Raw genomic sequence first — 27419 nt, 5'->3', positions numbered from 1 at the left:
CTACACGAACACGTTGTCTCAACACGCAGTCTGTGTGTGTGTGTGATGCGTGAATTGAAGCGCTTTTCATCGAGTTTGATATTCTCTCACATCGGGTAAGTGTTTTAAGCTACTTGTGCTAGTTTATGTTTAAAATGTAAGATTAACTTTGGTTTTTTTTATCTCACTCTCTGTCTCTCTCAGTCTCTCTCTCTTGCATCGACCCAGCGTGAAACACAGGCAAGTAGTGAAGTACATTATTCTCGGATAAATGCACATGATGAGCACACTGCACAGACATGCGTCTGCTCACACTACACCGGCTTGCACGCACAACACACGCGTACAACACTTACACTGACACACACACACTGACACACACACACACGCACACACACACACACACACACACACACACGCACACAAACACACACACACTCACCACACACACACACACCCACACCACACACACACTGACAAACACATTCACACCACACACTCACACCACACACACACACACACCGGCACACACACTCAGCTGACAAACACACACTCACACTGTGACACATACACTCACACCACACACACACACCACACACACACTCACACCACACACACTGGCACACACACACTCACACCACACACACACTCACACCACACACACACACACACACACAAACACCACGTCTCCAACACACACCACACACACACTGACACTGAACACACACTCACACCACACACACTGACACTAACACACCACACACACACACACACACACACACAAACACCACGTCTCCAACACAGACACAATACAGAGGTTGCGGAGAGCAAGAACAAGAAACGGCAAAGTCGCGGAAATGAGATAACTTCTTCTTCTTCTTCTTGGCGTTCGCAGAGGTTACACAATCAGTCCAGCATTGGTGATAAATGTTGTCGTTTTCTCCAACTCCTGTCGACTGCCGTATACACACCGGTGACACTGTGACGGTTCCCCTACGCTTTGTGTTCGGTGCCCTGACCCTTTGTGTTCGGTTCCCACTCGGTTCCCACACGCCAAAATTCGCGGACAAAACATCCATTTATGGTAGTATTACGCAATGTTGCTCTCTGAGAATGGTCTTGTTAGATCTGTGAGTGTTTACACTACATGCCTAGGTGCTGTTGGATTGAAGGTTTTGGATATTTTAGCCGTTATTAGGTAGAATGCCTTCCACTTTACTGCAAAACTGCATAATTCGTAGCATCGGCAAGAAATATCCTACCAAAAAATGCCTGCTTGGAACTGTCGTTGGTCCAGCAAAAAGTTCAACATGTCTGTAGCAGACAGCCCAAGTTTCAAGATTGTAGGGCCATCCAAACAGCCGTAATAATAAAAACAACAAAAGTAGTCAGTGAAATTGGCTGTGTTCGGTCCCCACACAGTTTTGTGACGTAGGCGTGACGGTTCCCATAATTCATTGTGTCGGTCCCCACTTTCTGTGTCGAACCCCACTTTCGACCTAATTTCTCTGTGACGGACCCCACAACCAGCCTATTTTGTGTCGGTCCCCACACCTTCTTGGATTTATGACTTGCCGGTTACTTGTATCATTGTATTCATTGAATCTAATTGTCTCGGAGTTATTTTTCAGCAAAAACCGGCAAGGCAGCACCTTTTGTGATACCAAGTAAGTCAGATGACATCAGTATGTGTGTGTGTGTGTGTGTGTGTGTGTGTGTGTGTGTGTGTGTGTGTGTGTGTGTGTGTGTGTGTGTGTGTGAGAGAGAGAGAGAGAGAGAGTGAGTGAGAGAGAGAGAGAGAGAGAGAGAGAGAGATTGACACCTTTCCAGATCACTGACTCCGGTTATGCGACACTACCGCGAGCGTCACTACCGCGTGTCACACTACGGCGAGTACGACACTACCGCGTGTAACACTACCGCGTGTCACACTACCGCGAGTACGACACTACCGCGAGTATAACACTGCCGCGTGTCACACTACCGCGCGTACCACAACCGCGAGTACCATAACCGTAGAGAGAACGCATGCAAACTTACTTCTTGTGAGTTTGTGTTCTAACGGCTTTGATTGGAAGCAACCCATTCTATATGTATTCTGATAGTGTGTTCTGATCGTTTTGAGTTCTTGGTTAGCATGACAAACATTGAATTAGTGTTCAGAGAACAGACCAGGGCTCGTATTCTTGAAACAGCTGCAACTCATATACCGGCCTGTAAAACCACTTCCGCTCGATAAGTCCGCTAAGTGTTATTCATGAAACTCCGGGAAAGACTTACCTGGGTGTCTCCGAGCTGTAAAGTTGGAGGACCCATCCCCCTCCTCTAAAACCGTCAATTTTGAATAAATCTTGTTAAAATATTGTTTGTAGATTTATGTCCCTCACTGGACACACATTGGTGTCATTTAAGCACCAATGCATTGCGGACAAATACGAGATACCGCTCGCGAAAGATTTCAACCGATGCTCGATCATACCGGCTTGTGGTGAAAGCGTGCTAGCGTCTTCTTTAATGCATTACAGTGTCCGGTTATTTTCAACTGTTTCCGTGGTCGAACGGTTCTCTCGTTCGCCTGATGCGTAATTGAGTCGAGTTCAAATCTCCAAGTGCCCGTAATTTTTTTTTTTTATTCTTTGGTTTTTTTGTTTTTTGTTTATTTTCTTCATGTGCAAAAGAGTACGTTATAATAGCAAAATTGATTTAAAAAAATTTTTTTAGGCTGCAATGTTGTTGTTTTTTAAAATCTTTGGTTGACATGATATTCGTTTATTGATAAAGTTTGTTAACTTTAACATGTAAACATTTGGATTAAAAAATTTAAATAAATAACCATGAAGAAGGATGCTTCCCGCTTAAAAAAACAAAGGTGAGAGAGAAAAAAAACCCACCTAAAATGCGGTAGCAGCCACCTGCATGCAACTGAGATTAAAAACAAAAAAATAAAAAATAAATAAAAAGGGTCTCCCTGTGTTTTTATTTCATTCAGTTTGTTTGGGTAGTTGCTATTGACTTTGAAACTGACACGCTGGCTAAAAAGCTGCAACATTGTGTCCTTCAAAGTCAAACTGTCGTTTAACTACCGCCCGGTATTTATTTTTACTGCCCAGTAATTATTTATTTTTCCCCGGTATTCATGTGTGTCTAGCGGAAGGTCGGCAGCTACCAGTTGGTTATTTTTAGAATTGAAGATTCCCGATGCTTGCTCTTCTCTGCGCACGCGTTACCGGCGTTTTCGCCGGTGTGTCAGTTTCAAAGTCAATAGCAACAACCCAAACAAACTGAATGAAATAAAAACACGGGGAGATTTTATTTTTATTTTTTTTATAAACCTCAGTTGCATGCAGGTGTACATGGTATAGTACCTAGTAAACGCCCACCCCCCAGTTTCGACCAGTGGACTAGTAGACAAGGAAAATAAATAAAGATTATTCAGTCTGCTGTTATTGTTGTTTTTCAATTGTTTCCTTTCCTTAGACATGCTTCGGGGATTGGACAGAAAAAGGTTTCTGGAGTGGCTAGAGAATCGCAATACATTTTTGACTGGGAGGAAAAAGAAGAAACGAAAGCTTCATAAGTTTATTTCAACAAATGTTACAATCATGACATGTATACAAAAGACACAGGTAACAGCAACAAGCTAGAAGCTTATAGTGGTGTTCCTGCATGGATATTATAACGTAAGGCGGTAACGGCTGAACAATTTGTCTAAATAAACCAAATTGGAAATCCAAAGCATCATCATTATAATCATCCTCATCTCATTAATCATCCAAAATTATCATAACATAATAAACGTTGCATAATCATTATAAAGAAAGACAGTAAGAGGAAGGAAGGAGGGGAAGAAAAGGAATAAAAAGAAGAGGGATGGGTAGGAGTTGTGCAGAAATTAAAGTTGTTGTCCGGCTTGTGGAGCATTGATTCTGGTTTGCCCAAAGCGGCCTGAACGTTCAATGAACGAGTGTACTCTTGAAAAAATGTTCCTGTTCAAATCTAGAGAATACTGTCTGTCTCCATTTAGAAGGTGGGGGAGGTGAATACTGTGGTTAGGGAGAGTATGTATGGTTTCTTGACGTGCTTCGCGATAATTTGGACAATCCAATAGGAAGTGTTTTACGGTTTCGGACGGAAATCCGCAGTCACAAGTTGCATCTGTAGCAACGTGTCGTCTCACTAGATCGTTATTAAGATGACTTATACATAGCCTAAGCTTACAGTGAATTGTTTGTGATATGCGATCTCCAGAATACCAATAACACGACAGACTTAAATCGTTTTTTGACAAAAAGTGCTTGAGGGACTTACTAAGTTTTATGTAGTCTGGTAAAGAATTCCAGAGTTGTGTTGTAGATGGGAGAAATAAGTTTTTGTATAATTCAGTGTTAAACGATGGAACTTTCCTATCTAAAGGTCTGCGCTGGCGATACGGATTATTAGTTGATATTAATGGTGGCAATATCGCAAGTAAGTAGTTTGGCACCTTACGGTGTACAATCTTGTGAAATAATACCAATTTTGAACGTTTACGCCTCTCTTAAAGTGAAATAAAGCCTGACTCGTCGTACAGTTGTTGATGGCTTGTACCGCGGACTGCTCCAACAATGGTCTTCATCTTCAAAGCTTCATCTTTGGCGGGAAGTGATGTCTGAAGAGGTTGATTTTGTGTGTTAGTGTTAGTGTTAGTGTGTGTGTGTGTGTGTGTGTGTGTGTGTGTGTGTGTGTGTGGGGGGGGGAGTTTTGTGCAATAACGCATCCTTTGAACACTTCTATGACAAATGACCAAAATATCGTTTTTCTAGCTAAGGACCCGCTCCTGCCAAGGGTATAGTACCTAGTAAACGCCCACCCCCCACTTTTGGGCAAAACTGGTACATAGGGTGGGTGGGCGTATACAAGGTAGTTAACGGTAATATCATGTTAACCATCAATTTTTAAAAAAAACTCATTCTCGCCTAAAATTAATTTTTTAAATCCATTTTGATATTACAACGTACTCTTATGAACACGAAGAAAATAAACAAAAACAAACAAAATTAACGACAAAGAGTAAAAAAAAAAAAAAGTAAGGCCTGATGGCGATTCGTACTCGACTCAATTGCGCATCAAGCGAATTCGACAACCGTTCGGCTACGGAATCAGACACCAAATGCTCGCCACTGTAATGCATTAAACAAGACGCAAGCACGCTTTTGCAACACGCCGTTATGATCGAGCATCGGTTGAAATCTTTCGCGAGCAGAAGCTCGTATTTGACCGCAATGCATCGGTGCTTAAATGACACCAATGTGTGTCCATGAGGGACATAAATCTACAAACAATATTTGAACAAGATTTATTCGAACTTGACGGTTTTAATGGACAGTGTTGGTGAAGTTACTGACAGGTAGCGACTTTACAGGAGGGGGAGGGGTCCTCTAACTTTACAGCTCGGAGACAACCCGGTAAGGACTTACCGGTGTTTCAAAAATAACACTTAGCAGTTGAGTTTTACAGGCCAGTATATGAGTTGCAGCTTTTTCAAGAATAAATCTTGTTCAAATATTGTTTGTAGAGAGGAGCAAGCATGAGGAATCTCCAATTCTAAAAATAACCAATTCTGGTAGCTGCCGACCTTCCGCCAGACACACATTAATACCGGGGAAAAATAAATAATTACTGGGCAGTAAAAATAAATACCGGACGGTAGTTAAACGACAGTTTGACTTTAAAGGACACAATTTTGCAGCTTTTTCAAGAATACGAGCCCAGGCCTTTTTGTTTTATATTTCAAGGAAACATTTCAACCTTTGCCTTCAGCCATGGAAGTCATAAAATGACACGCGGTAATGTTATACTCGCGGTAGTGTGACACGCGGTAGTGTTATACTCGCGGTAGTGTCGTACTCGCGGTAGTGTCGTACTCGCGGTAAGTTCTGTTTCCGTACCCGCGACAGCGGCAGCGACAAAAGAAAACGCGCGCAAACGCGTGACGTGTTTCCGTACTTGCGTTTTAAACATGCGGTAAAATCTGTAAACTCCCGCGTTGCCGCGCGACAACGCGAAAAAATCGCTCCAGGACCCTTTCAAAAAAATCGCGTCGCTTGCCGCTTGTCGCGCCGCTAACGCGTCGCGCGTGTGGAAACACTCCTGGTCATTTTCTATGTGCTTGATTTTCGTCGCACCGCTGGAAAAACGCTATCGCGGGTACGGAAACACAACTTTAGTGTGAGACGCGGTAGTGGTACTCGCGGTAGTGACGCTCGCGGTAGTGACCAGCACCCGATCACTCCACATAAACGCTGGTTCTGGTTGCATTGTGCCGCTGACATACAGCTAATAGGATTTTTACACCCCCGGTATAGGGGTGTGTATAGGTTTCACTCGATGTGTTTGTGTTCGCAAGTAGATCTCAAGAATGAACGGACCGATCGTCACCAAACTTGGTGAACAGGTTCTATACATTTCTGAGACGGTCCTTACAAAAATTGGGACCAGTCAAACACACGGTTAGGGAGTTATTGGTGGATTAAAATTATACAAGGCCTGGTATAGACGGACCCCCCCCCCCCCCCCCCCCCCCCCCGTTGGTCAAAGGGAAATAACCATTCTCACTGCCACCAACTGAGAAGGTTATTTCCCTTTGACGGGGGTGTAGTTCCTATCGGAGGAATTTCTTGTTTTAATCCTTTTGTGGTATTGCTGATGATGCTGAACATGTATTTTACTAGTTTACCAATATGTATCTTTGACCCTGATAGCCTACGAAAACGGAGCAATCATGGCCCAACATTGGCCCAATGCTGAATTTATTGGCGCGGTGTTGAGCCTTAGTCGGGCCGTTGTCGTAGGCTGTCAGGGTTTATGTAGCCTTGTTCCATTGTATTCTGACTGTCATAAAGTAATTAATTTTAAGAGAAAGCAGTCATGAACACAAGGAGCTGGGAAAAGTTGCCTCTTACAACAAGCGTGGATAAAGACACATACTTGACACAGGCAAGTACTCTTTTTTTTTCAATCACCACTAGAAGTCCCTGGGCAGCATTTTGCTCTGAAAACTGAATCTCACATACGATAGGTGGATCTTTTATTTTAAAAATGTGCCAAATTGCATATCTCCAAGGCCGTAAGACTAAGAGTAGATATTGGGAAGGCCAGTTCAAGAAGGTGTGGGTGGATCAACACATAATTTGCTGGTATACTGGGAACCGTCCCAGAGATAAATAATGTTATATATTATTTGTGGCATAAACTAATAAAGTTAGTCTCTCTCTCTCTCTCTCTCTCTCTCTCTCTCTCTCTCTCTCTCTCTCTCTCTCTCTCTCTCTCTCTCTCACACACACATACACACACATACTGATGTCATCTGACTTACTTGGTATCACAAAAGGTGCTGCCTTGCCGGTTTTTGCTGAAAAATAACTCCGAGACAATTAGATTCAATGAATGCAATGATACAAATAACCGGCAAGTCATAAATCCAAGAAGGTGTGGGGACCGACACAAAATAGGCTGGTTGTGGGGTCCGTCACAGAGAAATTAGGTCGAAAGTGGGGTCCGACACAGAAAGTGGGGACCGACACAATGAATTATGGGAACCGTCACGCCTACGTCACAAAAGTGTGTGGGGACCGAACACAGCCAATTTCACTGACTACTTTTGTTGTTTTTATTATTACGGCTGTTTGGATGGCCCTACAATCTTGAAACTTGGGCTGTCTGCTACAGACATGTTGAACTTTTTGCTGGACCAACGACAGTTCCAAGCAGGCATTTTTTGGTAGGATATTTCTTGCCGATGCTACGAATTATGCAGTTTTGCAGTAAAGTGGAAGGCATTCTACCTAATAACGGCTAAAATATCCAAAACCTTCAATCCAACAGCACCTAGGCATGTAGTGTAAACACTCACAGATCTAACAAGACCATTCTCAGAGAGCAACATTGCGTAATACTACCATAAATGGATGTTTTGTCCGCGAATTTTGGCGTGTGGGAACCGAGTGGGAACCGAAAACAAAGGGTCAGGGCACCGAACACAAAGCGTAGGGGAACCGTCACAGTGTCACCGGTGTGGTATAGTTTGGTCTGCAAGGGAGTTGGTGAGCGCCACACTTCTTTTCGTTCCTCATCTAGTAAGGGACATCGCTGTAAGATGTGTTCCGCTGTTTGGTCTTCTTGACCGCAGGCACAGGTTGGTGATGACGCCAGCTTGAACTTTCGGTTCATGTGAGCATTGAGCCTGTTGTGGCCAGTACGCAGCCTGATGAGTTTTACTTGCTGCTCTCTGGACATTGTGTGGTGGTCATCTCTGTTTGTCCTTGGCCTCATCAATGCCTTGATGATTGTTTTCTGCTCACTAAAGCTGACACTGTTTTCAGGTTGGTCTTCCACGGCTCCTTCTTTCGCCAGCTCATCTGCCCTTTCATTTCCTGGTATCCCACAGTGTGCTGGTATCCACTGGAGGACAACTCTTCTGGTTTGTCTGACCATCTGTAATGCTTTGGCCAGCTGTGGGAGTTTGTCGTTCTCTAGGGCCTGAAGGACTGAAAGGGCGTCCGAGAGGAAGACAACTTGGTAGCAAGGGTCTGCGGAGTCCTGAACCAAGGAGGCGGCCTGCATGAGAGCTTCTGCTTCTGCTTTATAGTTTGGAAATGAGATAACAAAAGTAATATCATTGTTCTCAAGCTGACTCAAACATCATCATAGTATATATATAGCTATTCTGATGGACACGTGGGGGAATTCGGGGGCTGTGATTGGATGGTCTCTTCCGATCATCAAAGCATAATGCTTCGGAAGTCGGCCATTTTTGCCAATATCCAAAAGCATATTGGCAATAACAAAGACGCATGGTTCCGGTTTACCCATCTGTACCACGCGGCGATGTTTCAATCGACAACAGCATACACTGACAACTTGAAATTCTTCTCGGGAATGTTTTTCAGCTTTACAAATGTCGATAGCAACCCTTTTCTGCTAACTTCCCGATGAAACAGGACTACGCGTTTCTGTCCCTAAACACCACAAAATGCCCAAAGTCGAAAGATGTAGTACAAACAGGGGAGTAAAACGGAACAGCGTTTTTGTGTGCCATGTGTGAGCTCACTGTTGTAGACTGACACAAACTTTCACATTCGGCTTTGGCTTATCTCGTAACTCCACACTAAATACCCCACTTTCCCTCTGAAGTATTGATGTACAACCCATGGCACTAACATTCATGTAGTCGTTTAAAACTGAGGTTGAAAAATTCGCTTCATGACGAGACAAGTTTAAATGCCATTCACCCAAACTGAAAACTTCGCTGCCGTCTGCTCGCGTTGTACGGATTATAGCTGTTCTCTTCTTCTCCCCGTGTTGCATCCCAGTTCTTCAGTTGTTTCTAGTTTTCCGTTGGTGTTGTGTTTTGATCTTCTTCATAAGTAGTCTTGTTCAAAATTAGAAAACTCAAACTTCTTTGTGTTGTATACGAATGAACTAATAAAAAAACTGTTTAACAGCTGTGTTGTCAAATCGAGGTTTTTTTCCAAAGTCAGTGTGGCGCCTGCGCAAAACTAATACGCATAAGAAACGGCGTCTGCTATCAAAACCTGAGATCAACGCATCGACGCAAAAACTGTCATTTTGTAAGTTTAGAACAACAAATCAAGGTCAGAACAGCTATATAATCGCTATTGTGTTTTCAGCGTAGCAATAGGGTCCTATATAGCTATTCTGATGAACACGTGGGGGAATTCGGGGGCTGTGATTGGATGGTCTCTTCCGATCATCAAAGCATAATGCTACGGAAGTCGGCCATTTTTCTCAATATCCAAAAGCGGCATATTGTCAATAACAAAGACGCATGGTTCCGGTTTACCTATCTGTACCACGGCGATGTTTCTATCGACAACAGCATACACTGACAACTTAAAAAGCTGTTTCAACAACTGTGTTGTGAAATCGAATGCACTTGGAGTCAGTTTTTCTTCCAAAGTCAGAAAGCGTGTAGCGGTGTGCATGTCTGCGCGAACATGATGCGCGTAAGAAGTTTGTCTGCTATCAAAACCTGAGATCAACGCATCGACGCAAAAACTGTCATTTTGTAAGTTTGGAACAACAAATCAAGGTCATAACAGCTATATAATCGCTATTGTGTTTTCAGCGTAGCAATAGGGTCCGATATTTAGACTCGAACAAGTATAATGCGACTCGTCTTCGACTCGTCGGCATTATACTTGTCTCGTCTAAATATCGGACCCTATTGCTACGCTGAAAACACAATAGCTGTTAATATTTAGTCTCGAACAAGTGATATTTCTATTTCATATGTTACGTGGATTTCCATTGGTCAATTGGGAAAAACTGAGCTCAGTGCAAAAGTGATATCGACGACATTTTCGTCGATATGAGTTTTGATATCGACGACCTCTTTATTGCTTCCCCACTTCAAAAACAAAAACACCTAAAATTAAAAACAAACACATATATATGAAAATGTAATGATCCCAGAATTTAGTTGAGCAAGTGACAAAAGACATTTTAAAATACTGAAAAGTACAAGAAAAGAGTGAACAAAAAGAAATGATATAATCAGAGGGAGGGATATGGAACAGCCAAAACTGAGACAAATACTTTTGTAATTTCTTTACAGTAAATACAAAATGTCCAGAGAATTAGCAATATATCTAACATTGACTGACTGTGTGATGATATCTTCTGCTATTGGTCTGTTTCGACAGTGATATCAAAATCTCGACCTCCGGTCTCGATTTTGATATGACTGTCTCAACAGACCATAGCAGAAGATATCATCACACAGTCCGTCAATATTGGGTATAATGCGACTCGTCTTCGACTCGTCGGCATTATACTTGTATCGTCTAAATATTGGACCCTATTGCTACGCTGAAAACACAATAGCTGTTAATTAATACTCAAAGTTCAAAATGCATTGATAACAATTTTGATAATCTAGGATGGTACTCGAAATCAGTGTGTGTGTGTGTGTGTGTGTGTGTGTGTGTGTGTGTGTGTGTGTGTGTGTGTGTGTGTGTGTGTGTGTGTGTGTGTGTGTGTGCGTGTTCCTGCGCGCGTGTGCGTGCGTGCGTGCGTATGTGTGTGTGTGTGTGTGTGCTTGTGTGTGTGTGTGTGTGTGTGGACGCGTGCGGGTGTGTGTGTGTGCGTCCGTTTATATGTCCGTGCGTGTGTCTTTGTTCAAGTGCATGAATGCATGATTATCTGTGTCTGCGTCCGTCTGTCTGTCTCTCTGTCTGCCTATTGTACCTGCATCAATTTGTAGGACAGGCAAAGAGTAGACAAGGCCCGCCGTCAACGAACACACAGCCCAGAATGGAGCGGCTACTGCTAGGTGCGTGTCACGCCTTCGGGGTGGTGGTTGTGCTGTACACGATGTGGATGCTGTTGTCGTCGGTGTTGCTGCTGACGCTGGTGGTGGTGGGGGTGATGATGTCGTGTCGCTTCGTGGCTCGGCACCTGGACAGCTGTCTACCCGTGGATGGACGGGTGGTGCTCATCACTGGATGTGATACGGGTAGGTTTGTTGATGTTTTGGTTCATGCAATTGTGGGTTGGGTGTATGTGTGTGTGTGTGTGTGTGAATGTGTGTGTGTGTGTGTGTGTGTGTGTGTGTGTGTGTCTGTGTGTCTGTCTGTCTGTCTGTCTTTTGATCGGTATGTCTGTCGGTCGGTCTGCCTGTCTATCTGTCTGCCTCTGTTTCTCCATGTCTGATTCAGCACACCAAACCAAAACTCCTAGCACACACACACACACCCTTTCTCCTTACTCAAACACACAAAAACGAGTCTCTAGGCGGAAACAAAATTAAAACATTTCATCTAAACCTACTTATATCTCCATTTTATGCAGGTATTGGCCACGAGTCTGCAGTGGCGGCCGCCCAGCGAGGCCTGACGGTGGTAGCTGGGTGTCTGAACAAGGACAGCGAGGGGGCGTCACGCCTGGCCGCAATCAAACGGGTGCACGTGCTGCAGCTTGACGTCACCAGTGACGACAGCATCCAGGCGGCGTTGGAAGAAGTCACCAAACTCTGTGATGATAAAGGTATGGTGAAATCACAGGCACCTTGGGGTAGAGGGTGGGGGCGGTGGCGGGAGGAAGGAGGAAGGGAGGTCCAAGTTGGTCGCAACATGGAGCTACATTTACAGGCGATCGTTGAATAAAATCTGGAAATCTAGGGAGTGTCAGTGGGTCCTAAAAATAATGGGGATTCCGCAGTGCAGAAACTGGAGTCTTCTCTCAACTGCACATTCTATTAATTCGTTGGACTTTACTGAACACCTGAGATCTTAATGCGAACATACAAACAAACAGACAGATTGAAAGCTATAGTAATAATAATAATAATGGTGATTTCTATAGCGCTTTCGAACACACAAAGCGCTTTACAAAAGCAATAACAATATCATTACCAGAATGACGCCATTGACGGAATAGAACACAATCATAAACACTTTACAACAAAACCAAAAACAAAACATAAATGTTACAAAAATCCAGAGGCTCTTACAGGAACGAACTCTCAGTATACACAACAATTATAATGCACACACACACACACACACCCACACATGCCCACACACACGCACACACACGCACACACACACACACACACACACACACACACACACACACACACACACACACACACAGTAAACATTGTTCATCCGACAATGCACATTCACAGGGTCGCGACAACTACATCATCAACATTAACCTTCTAGAATGCTTCTCTGAAGAGGTGAGTCTTGAGATTTGCTTTGAAGGAAGGCAGAGATGGACTGAGACGTAGAGACAAAGGGAGTTTGTTCCAGATATGATCAACTGCGACTGAAAGACAGAGCTATAGAGCCTGTCCTCAACTGGGCGAAGTCCACTACGCGAAGTATACTTCGCAAAGCTGGCCGCATGAAGCTTTAGCACTGAGGTTTCGGTAACAAGACTTCGCAAAGCTGGCCGCATGAAGCTTTAGCACTGAGGTTTCGGTAACAAGACTTCGCAAAGCTGGCCGCATGAAGCTTTAGCACTGAGGTTTCGGTAACAAGACTTCGCAAAGCTGGCCGCATGAAGCTTTAGCACTGAGGTTTCGGTAACAAGACTTCGCAATGCTGGCCGCATGAAGCTTTAGCACTGAGGTTTCGGTAACAAGACTTCGCGAAGTCGACTTCGGGCTCAAGGAAGGACCGCCTTTACGGAAGGGGGGGGGGGGGTAAAAAAACAATCGTGGGATCATGCATAGACCATTTATCCTGGACCGCCAACTTAGCTCTCTCTCCGCTCTTTCTCTCTATTACGAGGTAGCGGCCTCTCGCATTTAGGAACCTACGCTTACAAGCCTTTCAGAAATCAGGGGGACGTGATATCCGGTGTCGATTGTAAACATGGACGAAGTTGCCGAGGTAAGTTCTGAAAATGCTAAAATAAACTCAGCAAAAGCGCATATGGAACATGTTTTTCGATGAGTTTTGTTAAGTTTAGTTTGGAGTTTTGGAAAATCCAGTCCATTGTCACCTCCCATTGTCACAAATAACTGGAGCGTGCTTTCTTTTCACTGTCTTCGAATCGCTCGCCTTTCAACGCGACGCGCCCCTGAAAGTCGAGAGTCGTAACCTCGAAGGGTCACGTGACGAGTTGGCGGTCCAGGCTATTTGGTCTATGGATCATGTTACCCGTGTGTGTTCCAGGGCTGTGGGCGGTGGTGAACAACGCCGGCTTCAATCGTCAGGCCCCTGTGGAGCTGATGAGCATGGACACGTTTCGTCATGTGGCTGACGTCATGCTGTTCGGCACTGTGCGCGTCACCAAGGCCTTCCTGCCCCTCATACGTCAAGCTAAAGGTCAGTACTTCCACGCCGCGTTTCCCTACGACTCATGCATCATGCACTCACCCTCCAACAAACACACCTTGTGAATTCCGCCGGTCAGGACACAAAATAAGGGTCGGCCATTTTGCATTCCTAGCTTGCACTAGATTGACAAATAGATGTCATTAACATTGAAATCCTTATAAAGAGAAACTTAATCACATCAGTGAGGCAGAGCGCTGATTTAAGATATGAGGAATAAAGTCGCTTGTTCGTTTCAATGCTCGTTATTCCCTCAGGTGCAAGGAGTTTGGTTCCGCACAACTCTCATTTAGGGTTTCTCTTGTTGTATAATTATGTCGTATGCATTTAAAGCGCTTACGTCCCTTTGTGTACCTCAACTTGTCATAAAATGTAGCGTTTCTTCTGTACTTCAACCAGAAATATGTGAACATTTGGAAACATAAAAGTGGGTGTACTTTCGGGATCAACTTATAAAACCAAACCCTAATCGTGCCGGGCTGTGTTCGGGGGCCCGGGTAGCTCAGGGGTAGAGCACGGGACCTGTGATCCTAGGTAGCTCAGGGGTAGAACACGGGACCTGTGATCCTAGGTAGCTCAGGGGTAGAGCACGGGACCTGTGATCCTAGGTTCGCGGATTTGAATCCTGGTTGAGACGGACACGGGTTAACTTTATGTGTAGACCCAGCGGCGGTATCCATGTCCCACCCCCGTGTCACCACAGTGGCACAAAAAAAGACCTCGGTCATTCTGCCATAAGTGCAGATATATATGGCAGATATCATACTACCTACACGCATACACTTGTTGTGTGTCTCATCTAAAGTCGGGGTAAAAACCCAAGAACATGCCCCCAATGGCTTTGCCGTGAGGGCGCAAAACTTCTTTTTTTTTCTTCTTCGTTTATGGGCTGAAACTCCCACGTTCACTCATGCTGTTGCACGAGTGGGTGTTTACGTGTATGAACGTTTTTACCCCACCATTCAGGCAGCCATACGCCGCTTTCGGTGGAAGCGTGCTGGGTATTTTCGTGTCTCTGTAACCCACCGAACTCTGAAATGGATAACAGGATCTTTTGCGCGCGCACTTGGTCTTGTGCTTGCGTGTACCCATGAAGGGGGTTAAGTCACTAGCAGGTCTGCACACAAGTTCACCTGGGAGATCGGAAAAATGTCCACCCTTAACTCACCAGGCGGCCGCGGCCGTGATTTGAACTCACGACCTTCCGATAAGGAAGCCGATTTCTTATCCACGAGGCCACTGCGCCCGTGAGGGCGTCAAACTTGAATTTCTCTTTCTGCTGGGCTGTGTTGCGCAGGGCGTGTGGTGACCATGTCCAGTGACCGAGGCATGATGTCCCCAGCCAACTCCGCCGCTTACTGCATCGCCAAGCACGGCATCGAGACCTTCAGTGACGTCTTACAGGAAGAGATGACACGCTTTGACGTCACTGTCTGCATCCTACAGCCCGGACACTTCGGGGCCGCAACCGCCATTATTAACCCGCAGGCGGTGAGTGTTTGGGAATAGATGTTGGTGTTGCTATTGGGGGGTGGGGTGAGAGAGAGAAAGAGAGAGAGAGAGAGAGACACACACACCCACCCACACACACACACACACACACACACACACACACACACACACACACACACACACACAGACAGACAGACAGAGACAGACAGAGAGAGAGAGACGACGAAGCACGTGAGGCACGCCCGAACGCATGCGCGCACATACATATGGAGACGTATATACACTCGAATACATCCAAGCACACACACACACACACACACACACACACACACACACACACACACACACACACACACACACACACATATATATATATATATATATACAGGGTGACACGAAAAAAACAGATCCCACCAAAAGTTTAATATTTTCTGAAATAATCAGCCGATTCTTTTATTTTTTCAGGTGAGCCAAGCTGAAATGATGTTCTAACAGCCCACCAAGTTTGAGCTTCAAGATGTCATGGACAACGGAGCATAAGACATTTATAGTCGAGGCCTATTTTCGGTCGAATTCTATCCACGCTGCTCAACTGGAATTCAAAAGACAGTTTGGACGTAGAGACTTTCCTGTTAAATCAGTTATCTATGGATGGAGGGATAAGTTCAGAGACCATGGGACTGTCAATAACCTCAATAGTAAAAACCCTAACAGGGGATCCCACTCTGGTCGACCTAAATCAGCAAGGACACCGAGGAATATTGATTCAGTCAGAGAGTCTGTTGTGCGCAGCCCGAGCAAATCTGTTCGCCGGCGAAAATAGGCCTCGACTATAAATGTCTTATGCTCCGTTGTCCATGACATCTTGAAGCTCAAACTTGGTGGGCTGTTAGAACATCATTTCAGCTTGGCTCACCTGAAAAAATAAAAGAATCGGCTGATTATTTCAGAAAATATTAAACTTTTGGTGGGATCTGTTTTTTTCGTGTCACCCTGTATATATATACTAGATGAATACCCGCTTCGCCGGGTACCAAGCCGGGTAACCGGCTTCGCCGGGAAGAAGTAGAGCCGAATACCGGGTACGAAGGAAGGGAGATAAACGCGCAAAACACTGGAGAAGATAAGGAAGAGTTACTGGGAATGGATGTACAGAAAAACGAAAATCGGTTCAGCGCTGCGCGCTGAGAGCACGTGTTGAAAATTTTCATCGACCAGATTGTGTTTTGGGTCTACCTGAATATGCCCACCAAATTTGAAGCAGATCCATCGAGAACTTTGGCCGTGCATCGCGAAGTGACCGACAGACAGACAGACAGACAGACAAGCCGTACATAGATATAGATATATAACCTTTACCACGCTCCATCTGTTCAGACAAGGTGAACAGCATCTTACCCTACTTTACCTTACTTACCTAACCTTCCATTATCTTACATTGAACCACCTTGCCTTACCTTACATTACCATTCATAAAACAACATTACCCTACTTATCTTACCCTACCTGACCCTACCATATCTTACCTAACCTAACCGTACCCTGCCTTACCCTACCTTCCTTTACCTTACCTCATCTCACGTTATATCATCTTCACGATCTCACCTTTACCTGTGCAGGTGGACGCCATGCGAGCGTCACTGGAGCGTGACCTCCAGCGCTGCACGGAGGAGGTGCAGATGACCTACCACGGTCAGAGGACGGTGGACGACGTCGTGCAGAAGTTCGTGGGCAGCAAGGACTACTCACCCTCTGACGTCACTCCCGTCGTTCACGCCGTCATGCACGCGCTGCTCAGCACGCGCCCCGCCCACCGCTACCCTGTGCATGGAACTACTGGACCCGTCGACTGGGGCATCGTGAGTAGCTTAAAAGTCGAACATTCGTCTCTAGGCTACAAAGCCTCGTTACTATAGAATGCCACAGAGCTAGACTTTAGCGTTGCCATCGACACCAGATGTAGCCCAGACACGAAAAAAGCTTTCATCTGTCGTGCCAGCATACGAGCCGATCTTGGCCTTTAAAGATGAAGAAAAATCATTCGGTTCTGTTTCCAACCAATTAACACACACATACACAGAAAAAGCAACAATAAGAATGTTCATACGATGCACCTTTGTCATTTTAATGTTAAAATGAATTAGACGCATTCGGTTCCGTATCTCTCCTTAAATGTTTCAAGACAACTATAATTTCGTTCGTATCGCCCCCCCCCCCCCCCCCCCCCCTCTGTGACCAGACTTAGGTCATTTCTAGAGGTAATACAACTCAAGAAGTTTGAAAGCTCTACCTTTATTAACGACTGAGAAAGTGATACGTTTCCCCCTATTTACGTTTGGGTCATTTTCTATTCTTCTCTTCTTCTATTAGGGTTTAACGTCCTCTTAGACCAACTGGTCTATATTGGGACAGGTATTGGTAATACGCTGAAGATATGGTGTGTTACTTTGATTCGAACAAGCCCGCTGTGGCTGTCTTCTTCGACACACCAGCATTGGGTTTGTCTCGTCAAAGTATCGAGATACGATCATGATATTCAGAGACGAGAGATGATGCATGCGTGTCTTCGTGTTTTCCAAGCCCTGAGACTTTCGCTGTGAACGTGGGATCTTTTTCGTGCGCATGTGTGCACACGGGGGTGTTCGGACACCGAAGAGAGTCTGCACAAAGTTGGGGTCATTTTCACAGTATGATTGTTGGGCGACCAGTGTGAGCATTTTTGTTTTGTTTTGTTATATTACTAGAGTCAAACCCCTGTGGGCTTAAAGCTAAATAAATAAATTAAAAAAATATTTTGTACAAAAACAACCTGAAAACTTTTAGCTAAGCTTTCTTTGCTTTCTTTTGTCCGTCATGTAGACGTATGCAATAATGATACCGGCACGGTTGGCCTAGTGGTAAGGCGTCCGCCCCGTGATCGGGAGGTCGTGGGTTCGAACCCCGGCCGGGTCATACCTAAGACTTTAAAATTGGCAATCTAGTGGCTGCTCCGCCTGGCGTCTGGCATTATGGGGTTAGTGCTAGGACTGGTTGGTCCGGTGTCAGAATAATGTGACTGGGTGAGACATGAAGCCTGTGCTGCGACTTCTGTCTTGTGTGTGGCGCACGTTATATGTCAAAGCAGCACCGCCCTGATATGGCCCTTCGTGGTCGGCTGGGCGTTAAGCAAACAAACAAACAAACAAACAAATGCAATAATGATTCTTCTGCCAAGTTCCCCTTGCTTCCTTCCTCAGCAATGTCTCCGTCATGCATTGATAATTCTACAGCCAACTTTCCGTTGCTTTCTTCCGTCAGTAATGTCACTGCATGCAATGCAATGATAATTCTTCTGCCCAAATTTAATTACTTTGCTTGCTTCCTGAATGATGTTACTGCAAAGAATGCAATAATGATGCTTCTGTTAAAATGTACTTTGCTTTTTTCCTCGGTAATGTAATTGCATGCAATGCAATAACAATAATGCAATAACAATAATGCAATAACAACAATGCAATAACAATAATGCAATAACAACAATGCAATAACAACAATGCAATAACAATAATGTAATAACAATAATGCAATAACAATAATGCAATAACAATAATGCTTTTGCCAAGCTTCCCTTGCTTTCTTTATGAATGCAATAATATTTCTTCAGCTTTATTCACGCCGTGGATCGTGTAACTCTGCATTTGCGCCACCGCAACTTTTTATCGCTTCACGCCGACGAAGAGGCAAGCTGCAAGGTAGGTCTCTCACAGAAAATGAAAATTTGTAGGACTTTCAGGCATCATCTAGATTCTTCATTAGTACATTTTAAAGAAGTATATACTCAAGGTCTAAGGCACGTGCTTTTTTAGTCGAAATGTCAGGTTTCGGCAGTTCAGAAGTCCGATTTCTGCTGGAATTGTAGTAAAAATTGCACGATTTGTCTCTTCCTTCGTAACTTCAACGAAACAGCACTAGTTGATGCATTCCCGTGATGATATCCTGTGAGCTAAACATGTCCTTTGTATTCTTGATGAATGATGTTGCACAATTTTGTCTTTGGGTGACGCACGCGGCAAAAGAAAACACAAACAATTAGACTTCATGTTATACGCCACCGATGCTTGGTGTAATTCGCCACCGCAATTTCACGTCTTGGATGTTATTCGCCACCGCAACTTGTCTAATGAATTGCATAATATGTTGAAGAGTTCAGTGATTCTGTCACTTCCAATTGAAAATATTGATTTGGAGTTGTTCAGTTCAGTGTATAGTTCAGCTTTTGTAGAACACGTTTCTGAGACGCACCTGGCGGCGTTTCACTCCCACATTCTTCGTCATTCTTCTTTCCCGAAAAACGTCACGTCTGTCACTCTGGGGAACGTCAGAAGACCTGAAAGCGACGTTCCAGTTCACGACAGCAGCGGAACTACGACCCTAGACACAACCGTCGAACGCAGAAGAAGAAGTCACGTCTGTCAGAGGCGTTCTTTTCTCTTCCAGCGTCAAACTGATGAGTTTTTGTGTTGTCGCTGGTAATAGGAATGACTGAATTTTAGAATTATTTCACACACATAAACACCAACGAAGCTTAAGAATTTTAGAATTATGTGGTATTTGGCCCCACAATTTGGTTCCAATCCTGTGTGACATAAACATTGATAAAGATTGTGGAGTGCATTGCAACAAGCATATGCCTTTAAAAAAATAAAATGGAGGAGACAAAGAAATCAGACATCAGAAATGAAAATGATCATGGTCAGGGGATGTAGAAACATGTCCACTACAAACAAAATTGAAATGTTTTGGCAGTGGGTTGTAAAAACAGAATAAATAAATTAAATAAATAAATTGAGAAAAAAAATGCATACAGGGGTTAGTTTCACTGATATAAAATCAGTTGTGTTTGTGTGCGGGGGAGGGGGGGCTGATCTGAGCAGCTTGCCAGTAACTAATAATAATAATAATAATTAAATTTAATACGCGCGATTTCTCATTACGAGCTCAAAGTGCGGCGCTTTGTTTCAACACGTACGCTCACATGGTGACAATCGTACAACACACACTCACCATGTGGTACGAAGGATTAAAGCTGCAATTAGGAAATCAGAATTTGGAAAGATAATTTTTTGAGTCACTTGAGAAAAAGTGACTCTATGTAATCGGTCAGTGTTAGTCTGTCCGGCCGGCCGGCCGGCCGTCCGGCCGGCCGTCCGGCCGGCCGTCCGTAGACACCACCTTAACGTTGGACTTTTCTCGGAAACTATCAAAGCGATCGGGCTCATATTTTGTTTAGTCGTGACCTCCAATGACCTCTACACTTTAACGATGGTTTCGTTGACCTTTGACCTTTTTCAAGGTCAGCGTCAAAGGAAAAATTAGACATTTTATATCTTTTCTCGGAAACTATCAAAGCGATCGGGCTCATATTTTGTTTAGTCGTGACCTCCAATGACCTCTACACTTTAACGATGGTTTCGTTGACCTTTGACTTTTTCAAGGTCACAGGTCAGCGTCAAAGGAAAAATTAGACATTTTATATCTTTGACAAAGTTCATCGGATGTGATTGAAACTTTGTAGGATTATTCTTTACATCAAAGTATTTACATCTGTAGCCTTTTACGAACGTTATCAGAAAAACAAGGGAGATAACTAGCCTTTTCTGTTCGGCAACACACAACTTAACGTTGGGCTTTTCTCGGAAACTATAAAAGTGACCGGGCTCAAATTTTATGTGAACGTGACTCATTGTGTTGTGAATAGCAATTTCTTCCTGTCCATCTGATGCCTCATATAATATTCAGAACTGCGAAAGTGACTCGATCGAGCGTTTGCTCTTCTTGTTTTTAATTTTTGCAGATGGGCACAATTAATTTACATTTTTGAAATGGTGGAGGAAAACAAACTGGTAGGACCCGGAAGAAAACCACTGACGACAAGCTTTTAATGCATAGCGTAAACCCAAATTCACTTTATGAACTGTCCCGGCAAGGGATTGAACCCGAGGCCAAGGAAATCAAGCGGATCATAGGGGCAGTACGCTATCCATCCTGCCATTCGTCACCTTACACTAAGTAATGTTCAAACCATGCGGAACGTTTTTGTACATTCTTGTATGTGTAGTCAATCTTCCGAATGTAAATGAATGCATAAGAGAACATGAGGACAAACTTTTCATCAGCGTGCCTTCCTAGAAGTGAAATCTCATTGGTGAAAACGTTGGTCTTCATGTTCTGATGTGTCTTTATTTTGCTGCGTAATCTGTTCAGATCATCACTAGCAGTCATCGATGCATTTCCCACTTGTAAATATAGTATTTTTTTTCACTCTTACGGTAAGCACTGTTATATTTCCTATTGATGTCATCATACCCTAAACCTCTTGAATCTCACAGTCCCAGGGATTTTTTTGGGGGGGTCATATATATATATATATATATATATATAAAAGCACATTCCAGTACATGTGGGTTATACACTCAAGTACAGATAAGCATACTTTTCATACAGAAGAAGAAGAAGTAGAAGAAGAAGAAGAAGAAGAAGAAGAAGTAGAAGGAGAAGAAGAAGAAGAAGAAGAAGAAGAAGAAGAAGAAGAAGAAGAAGAAGAAGAAGAAATACTACAGTTTGATTTGTCAACTCATGGTGCCTTTAAATCCTTTGCATAGGCAAGATCACGCCACGCCCCTGAGTTTAAAACTTGCAGCACTAAAGTTAAAATGCTCCTATCAATTGCTGTCAGTTTTGTGACAAAAATAAAGGTTTAAATGCCTCCACGATGTTGTTGCGTTTGAAAATAACAATTTGCGTAGTGCGGTGGCGAATAACAAAAAATGCGGTGACGAGTTACATCTAACATTGAATTGATGCGGTGGCGAATTACAGAGAGTTGTTGACACTCTGTTTTTATCTGCTTCTTGCAAAGTATATATGGAACTATATACAGAGAAACTACACGTGGAGATTCATAAAACATTAAAGTTATCAGTGAACATGTCCAAGAATAACCAGTAATCTCCGTTTTGTTGCATTTGACGCAGAAACTGAAAATATGCCCAAAACATGGGGAAACGAGAAGAAAAACAGATCGTCACGATCACCAGGGCCATCAAAGCATCAAAAAATATATACAGAAATATAGCTAAGGATATAAGTATGTGAAATGCAACACTTGAGAACATGCTGAGTGCCTAGCATTCTAACAATTTAATTTATCATTCGAGAGACCTACCTCGCAGCTTGCCTCTTCGTCGGCGTGAAGCGATAAAAAGTTGCGGTGGCGCAAATGCAGAGTTACACGATCCACGGCGTGTTATTTCACTTGCTTTCTGTTGTCTCACAAACATGCCACTGCATGCATGCAATGCTCCAACCAAGTTTTCCTTGCTTTCTGCCTTCGGTAATGTCTTTGCAAGCAGACCAACTGAATAATGGACCTATCCACTGATCGGACTTTCATTCTAAGTTTAATTATAGTTTATTTTCGATCTGTGAAGCGTTGTTTGGCTGCCGCTTTCCTTTTTTTGTGGGCAATTCTAGATCTCAAACATTTGTTTGTTTGTTTGTTTGCTTAACGCCCAGCCGACCACGAAGGGCCATATCAGGGCGGTGCTGCTTTGACATTTAACGTGCGCCACACACAAGACAGAAGTCGCAGCACAGGCTTCATGTCTCACCCAGTCACATTATTCTGACACCGGACCAGAGACTGTAGAGTAAACAGAGACGCTCCATGCGGTGCTGAAAAGTGAGACCGGATGCCCAGTGGCGCCACCACGCGGAAACATGGAAAAACCTCCTTTCTCTTTTCACAGCAGTAGTGATATCGTGCTGCACAAGCATGGCCGCGCCAACGCGAAAACGCAGTGGGGCATGGTGTTCGGCCATCAATTGCTCAAACCCGTCGCGATATAACCCTTCGTGGTTGAAAACGACGTTAAACACCAAATAAAGAAAGAATCAATTGCTCAAACGCACATGCCAAAGGCTTCAGGATGTTCAAATTTCCCAAGGAAGAGAGCAGGTGAGGATTGTTTCTTCAATTTTTCTCTCGTTAAATGTTGGAAAATCAGTAAAAGTTGTAGCGTCGAACTGCGTGTAGATCTATTCTACCGGAACAGTGAAAACACACACTGTACACACTGCAGCCTCAAACCAGTCCAGAGGGTAGACAGAGAGAGAGAGAGAGAGAGAGAGAGAGATTGGATTGGATTGGATTGTTTACTCATTTAGGCCATAGCCCCTTATGACAGGGGTGAACATATATACAATGACATAATGACATTTGCACACAAATCAAATGAAATAAATCATACACGAACTAAGACATTACATTTCAAATAAAATATACCGTAGGCCGCTTACATGAACTAAGACAGCAGCCGCTATTCGCGAGCTACCTTGTGCAGCAGGGAGTGGCTCTTTTCCCGCGCTGCGCTGGCCGGTCTCAGTTTCGCACCGCAGCGCAAAGAAGGATGACGCGTCTCTGTATACTCTATAGTCTCTGACCGGACCAACCAGTCCTAGCACTAACCCCATAATGCCAGACGCCAGGCGGAGCAGCCACTAGATTGCCAATTTTAAAGTCTTAGGTATCACCCGGCCGGGGTTCGAACCCACGACCTCCCGCTCACTGGTCGGACGCCTTACCACTAGGCCACCGTGTTGCGGTCATGGAGAAGAATGATCAAATCGCAACAAAGACAAATGTAAATAAGCAGCGCCTGTTTGATTTGTTCTTTCAAGTGTTTGTTTCCTTGCTTGGTTTTAGGCCTACTTGCTTTAGTTAGTTCTTTTGCTTGTTATAATGGTTTTGTTTGTGTGTACGTCAATACAGATATTTATAATTACTTACAAATTCCCAACCTTGGGCAATTAAAGATTCTGTATTCTGTATTCAGCCAAGTTTTAAACGTCGCTAGATAGTTGTTCGTTACTTATAATTACTTATAAGTATCACAGTTAATACCTGGCTACGCTGATCAGTTAGTTGGTGTCGTTGATCAGTGTGTATAGATGCGTGTGTTGGTGTACATGGCTGGATTGAATGTTTCTTAACCACAATGTCAAAACAAATTCCCAACCTTGGGCAATTAAAGATGATGTATTCTGTATTCTGTATTCAGCCAAGTTTCAAACGTCGCTAGGTAGCTGTTCGTTACTTGAGTAGACGGGTCCATAGGCCTTGCTGTTCACGCTTTCCCCCACCCCTCTGCTGACGTTGCCTGCAGGTGTTTGGCCAATTGAAACCCGTGCTTCCGGACATAGTGCTGTTGTTGCCTGCAGGTGTTTGGCCAATTGAAACCCGTGCTTCCGGACATAGTGCTGTTGTTGCCTGCAGGTGTTTGGCCAATTAAAACCCGTGCTTCCGGACATAGTGTTGTTGTTGCCTGCAGGTGTTTGGCCAATTGAAACCCGTGCTTCCGGACATAGTGCTGTTGTTGCCTGCAGGTGTTTGGCCAATTAAAACCCGTGCTTCCGGACATAGTGCTGTTGTTGCCTGCAGGTGTTTGGCCAATTGAAACCCGTGCTTCCGGACATAGTGCTGACGTTGCAAATTTAATTAAGTTTACCAATACATTGCATGTTTTGCTTGATGCTTTTTTCAATGTTAACTGTAATCACGTATCAAAATACTGAATCGGTTTCGGGATGTGCTTGTGAAAAAAAGTAGTCTAGGTATGTTTCTCGTCGTATTTTTTTTCCCATTGACCGTAATCCGCGTATTCTACACAACAATGCGTACAAAATACGCCGAAATCGTATGGGTTCCCAGGTCTGCAGCATTGATAAACAAGTGATTGAAACCAGGTATTTCAGCTCTGAAATCGAATATTGTTTTCTTGTCAATTTTACTTATTTATTCAGGGGTGGGTCGTGCACAAAAGTCAAATACCCCCTACTTTAGTTTCATACATAATGTTATAGATAACGACTTAACTTTTCATGTTTTCTTAATTCTGTCCTTTGCAATCCTTTAGGTTACATGAAAACTATCTAATAAAAATGTTCATGTCCGTTTTAATTATTTTTTCTCAGGCGAAGATCAGAGCACGTTTTCTTTAGTTAAAATTGATAGAGGTAAGGTCAGTAAAAGCATGTCAAGGAATATTCATATATTTACTGTGGTTAAAGGGAGGATATCTACCTTTGGATGTGACAAAGTTTCAGATATTTACACCCCCGGTATAGGGGTGTGTATAGGATTCGGTCGATGTGTTTGTTTGTTTGTTTGTGTTCGCATATAGATCTCAAGAATGAACGGACCGATCGTCACCAAACTTGGTGAATAGGTTCTATACATTCCTGAGACGGTCCTTACAAAAATTGGGACCAGTCAAACACACGGTTAGGGAGTTATTGGTGGATTAAGATTCTACAAGGACTTATAGAGGGACATATTAATGGTCAAAGGGAAATAACCTTCTCAGTTGGTGGCAGTGAGAATGGTAAGGACGGGGGTGTTTTTCCTACCTCGGAGGAATTTCTTGTTCTTTTCGCTATTTACCCGTTCAAGTTTGTTTTTCTTCTTCAGGTGTGATCATTTGATTCGTTTAAATATCCCCAATATAATCTTAGAAACCTCATCAGCAGTCGTTTTGTGAAAAATGCAGTTTGATACTCCATACCCGGGATGGCCAAATCGTCCACCCGGTCGCCAGGGACGAGTAAAAAAATCCGCCGGGCTTGTAGAAACCGCCTGGCAACTCGCCCGGCTGGCCAGTGAAACATTTGGTCAAATGCAACACTTTTGGTTTTAATATCGGGGTTTAAAGCCATATAAACACTGCAGATCAACTGTGGTATGTACCGGGCCAGCATAGTGGTAAGGCGTCCGCCCCGTGATCGGGAGGTCGTGGGTTCGAACCCCGGCCGGGTCATACCTAAGACTTTAAAATTGGCAATCTAGTGGCTGCTCCGCCTGGCGTCTGGCATTATGGGGTTAGTGCTAGGACTGGTTGGTCCGGTGTCAGAATAATGTGACTGGGTGAGACATGAAGCCTGTACTGCGACTTCGGTCTTGTACGTGTGTGGCGCACGTTATATGTCAAAGCAGCACCGCCCTGATATGGCTCTTCGTGGTCGGCTGGGCGTTAAGCAAACAAACAAACAAACCGGGCCAGCAAAATTTCTGCCTGGCCAGTGACTTAAAATTTTGAGATTTGGCCATCGCTGTATACTCAAATTTCAGTCGTTGTCTTGAAAATTAGCGCATTAAGAATCATATTATTTTATTTTTTTTAATTTTTTGTTCTTGATATGTTGATTATACCTGGTTTCAGCCCCCTTGAACTTGAAAGTTCCTGTTAATGTTTCTATCACTTTTTCATGGGTTAGACTCCAGCCTTAATAACATCACAACGACTGATTTCAACATCACCCACATGTTTTAGGAGGTTCACAGGTTGACAGAATGTTTTAATAACTCTTTCAGTGAGGATGAAAGTGTTAATAGGATGAAAGTCGCTCCTTCATTTCAGGTGCCAGGAGATTGGTTCCGTGTAACTCTGGCTTACTCCATTACACGTGTCGTGTGCATTTAGAGCGCTTACTTCCCTTTGGTTATTTGATCTCTTAACAGCGCTCCGCTTCATTTCGCTTAAGATTCTTGCAGTGATTTTTGATATATATAATTATTGTGGACTGATTTTCAACATTTCAATCTTCTTTTCGACCTATAGCCACACGACTGAGAGATAAATACATCAGTATTGTTCAGAAATTGTCGCAAGTGAGTCGTTTGAGCAGTTTTGTATTTTCATTGCTGTGTATGTATATATATCCTTGTTTTTGTCTGCAGGTTCTGGGTCAGATCAAACCACTGGTGCCCGACAAAGTCTTGCCCTGGATTCAGACTCTAGTCATGGTAAGAAAGTAATCCTGTGAGGAGACTCGGAACTTCAATTGTGTTTTGCAAAACTGAAGGAGGAAAGGGGTGTGGGGTGGTTGCATGGACTGAGGAACTGTTGAACATTCGTGATGGATAGGGGGGGGGGGGGTTGAATTGGTGAATGTTCAATTAGTGGCATGTGTTGACCTATGATAAGAAAATAATCCCATAAGGAGACTCGGAACTTCATTTTTTTATTTTATTGTTTTGCAAAACTGAAGGAGGAAGGGGTAACAGCCGTTGTTGGGTGGTTGGATGCGGAACTGTTGAACATTCGT

General features: G+C 43.8%; 1 protein-coding gene across 1 annotated transcript; it reads left to right on the top strand.

Annotated features, from left to right (window-relative positions):
• LOC138950609 (D-beta-hydroxybutyrate dehydrogenase, mitochondrial-like) lies at positions 1 to 27419 on the top strand. The gene is made up of 7 exons (XM_070322317.1): positions 1 to 95; positions 11243 to 11494; positions 11830 to 12024; positions 13665 to 13817; positions 15124 to 15317; positions 16898 to 17137; positions 27052 to 27419. The coding sequence occupies exons 2-7, from the start codon at positions 11293 to 11295 to the stop codon at positions 27127 to 27129; spliced, it is 1062 nt and encodes a 353-aa protein (XP_070178418.1). The 5' UTR covers positions 1 to 95; positions 11243 to 11292; the 3' UTR covers positions 27130 to 27419.

This window comes from Littorina saxatilis, linkage group LG16 (genome assembly GCF_037325665.1).
Source record: "Littorina saxatilis isolate snail1 linkage group LG16, US_GU_Lsax_2.0, whole genome shotgun sequence".
Lineage (NCBI taxonomy): Eukaryota > Metazoa > Mollusca > Gastropoda > Littorinimorpha > Littorinidae > Littorina > Littorina saxatilis.
This window is presented reverse-complemented; position numbering and strand designations above follow the sequence as displayed.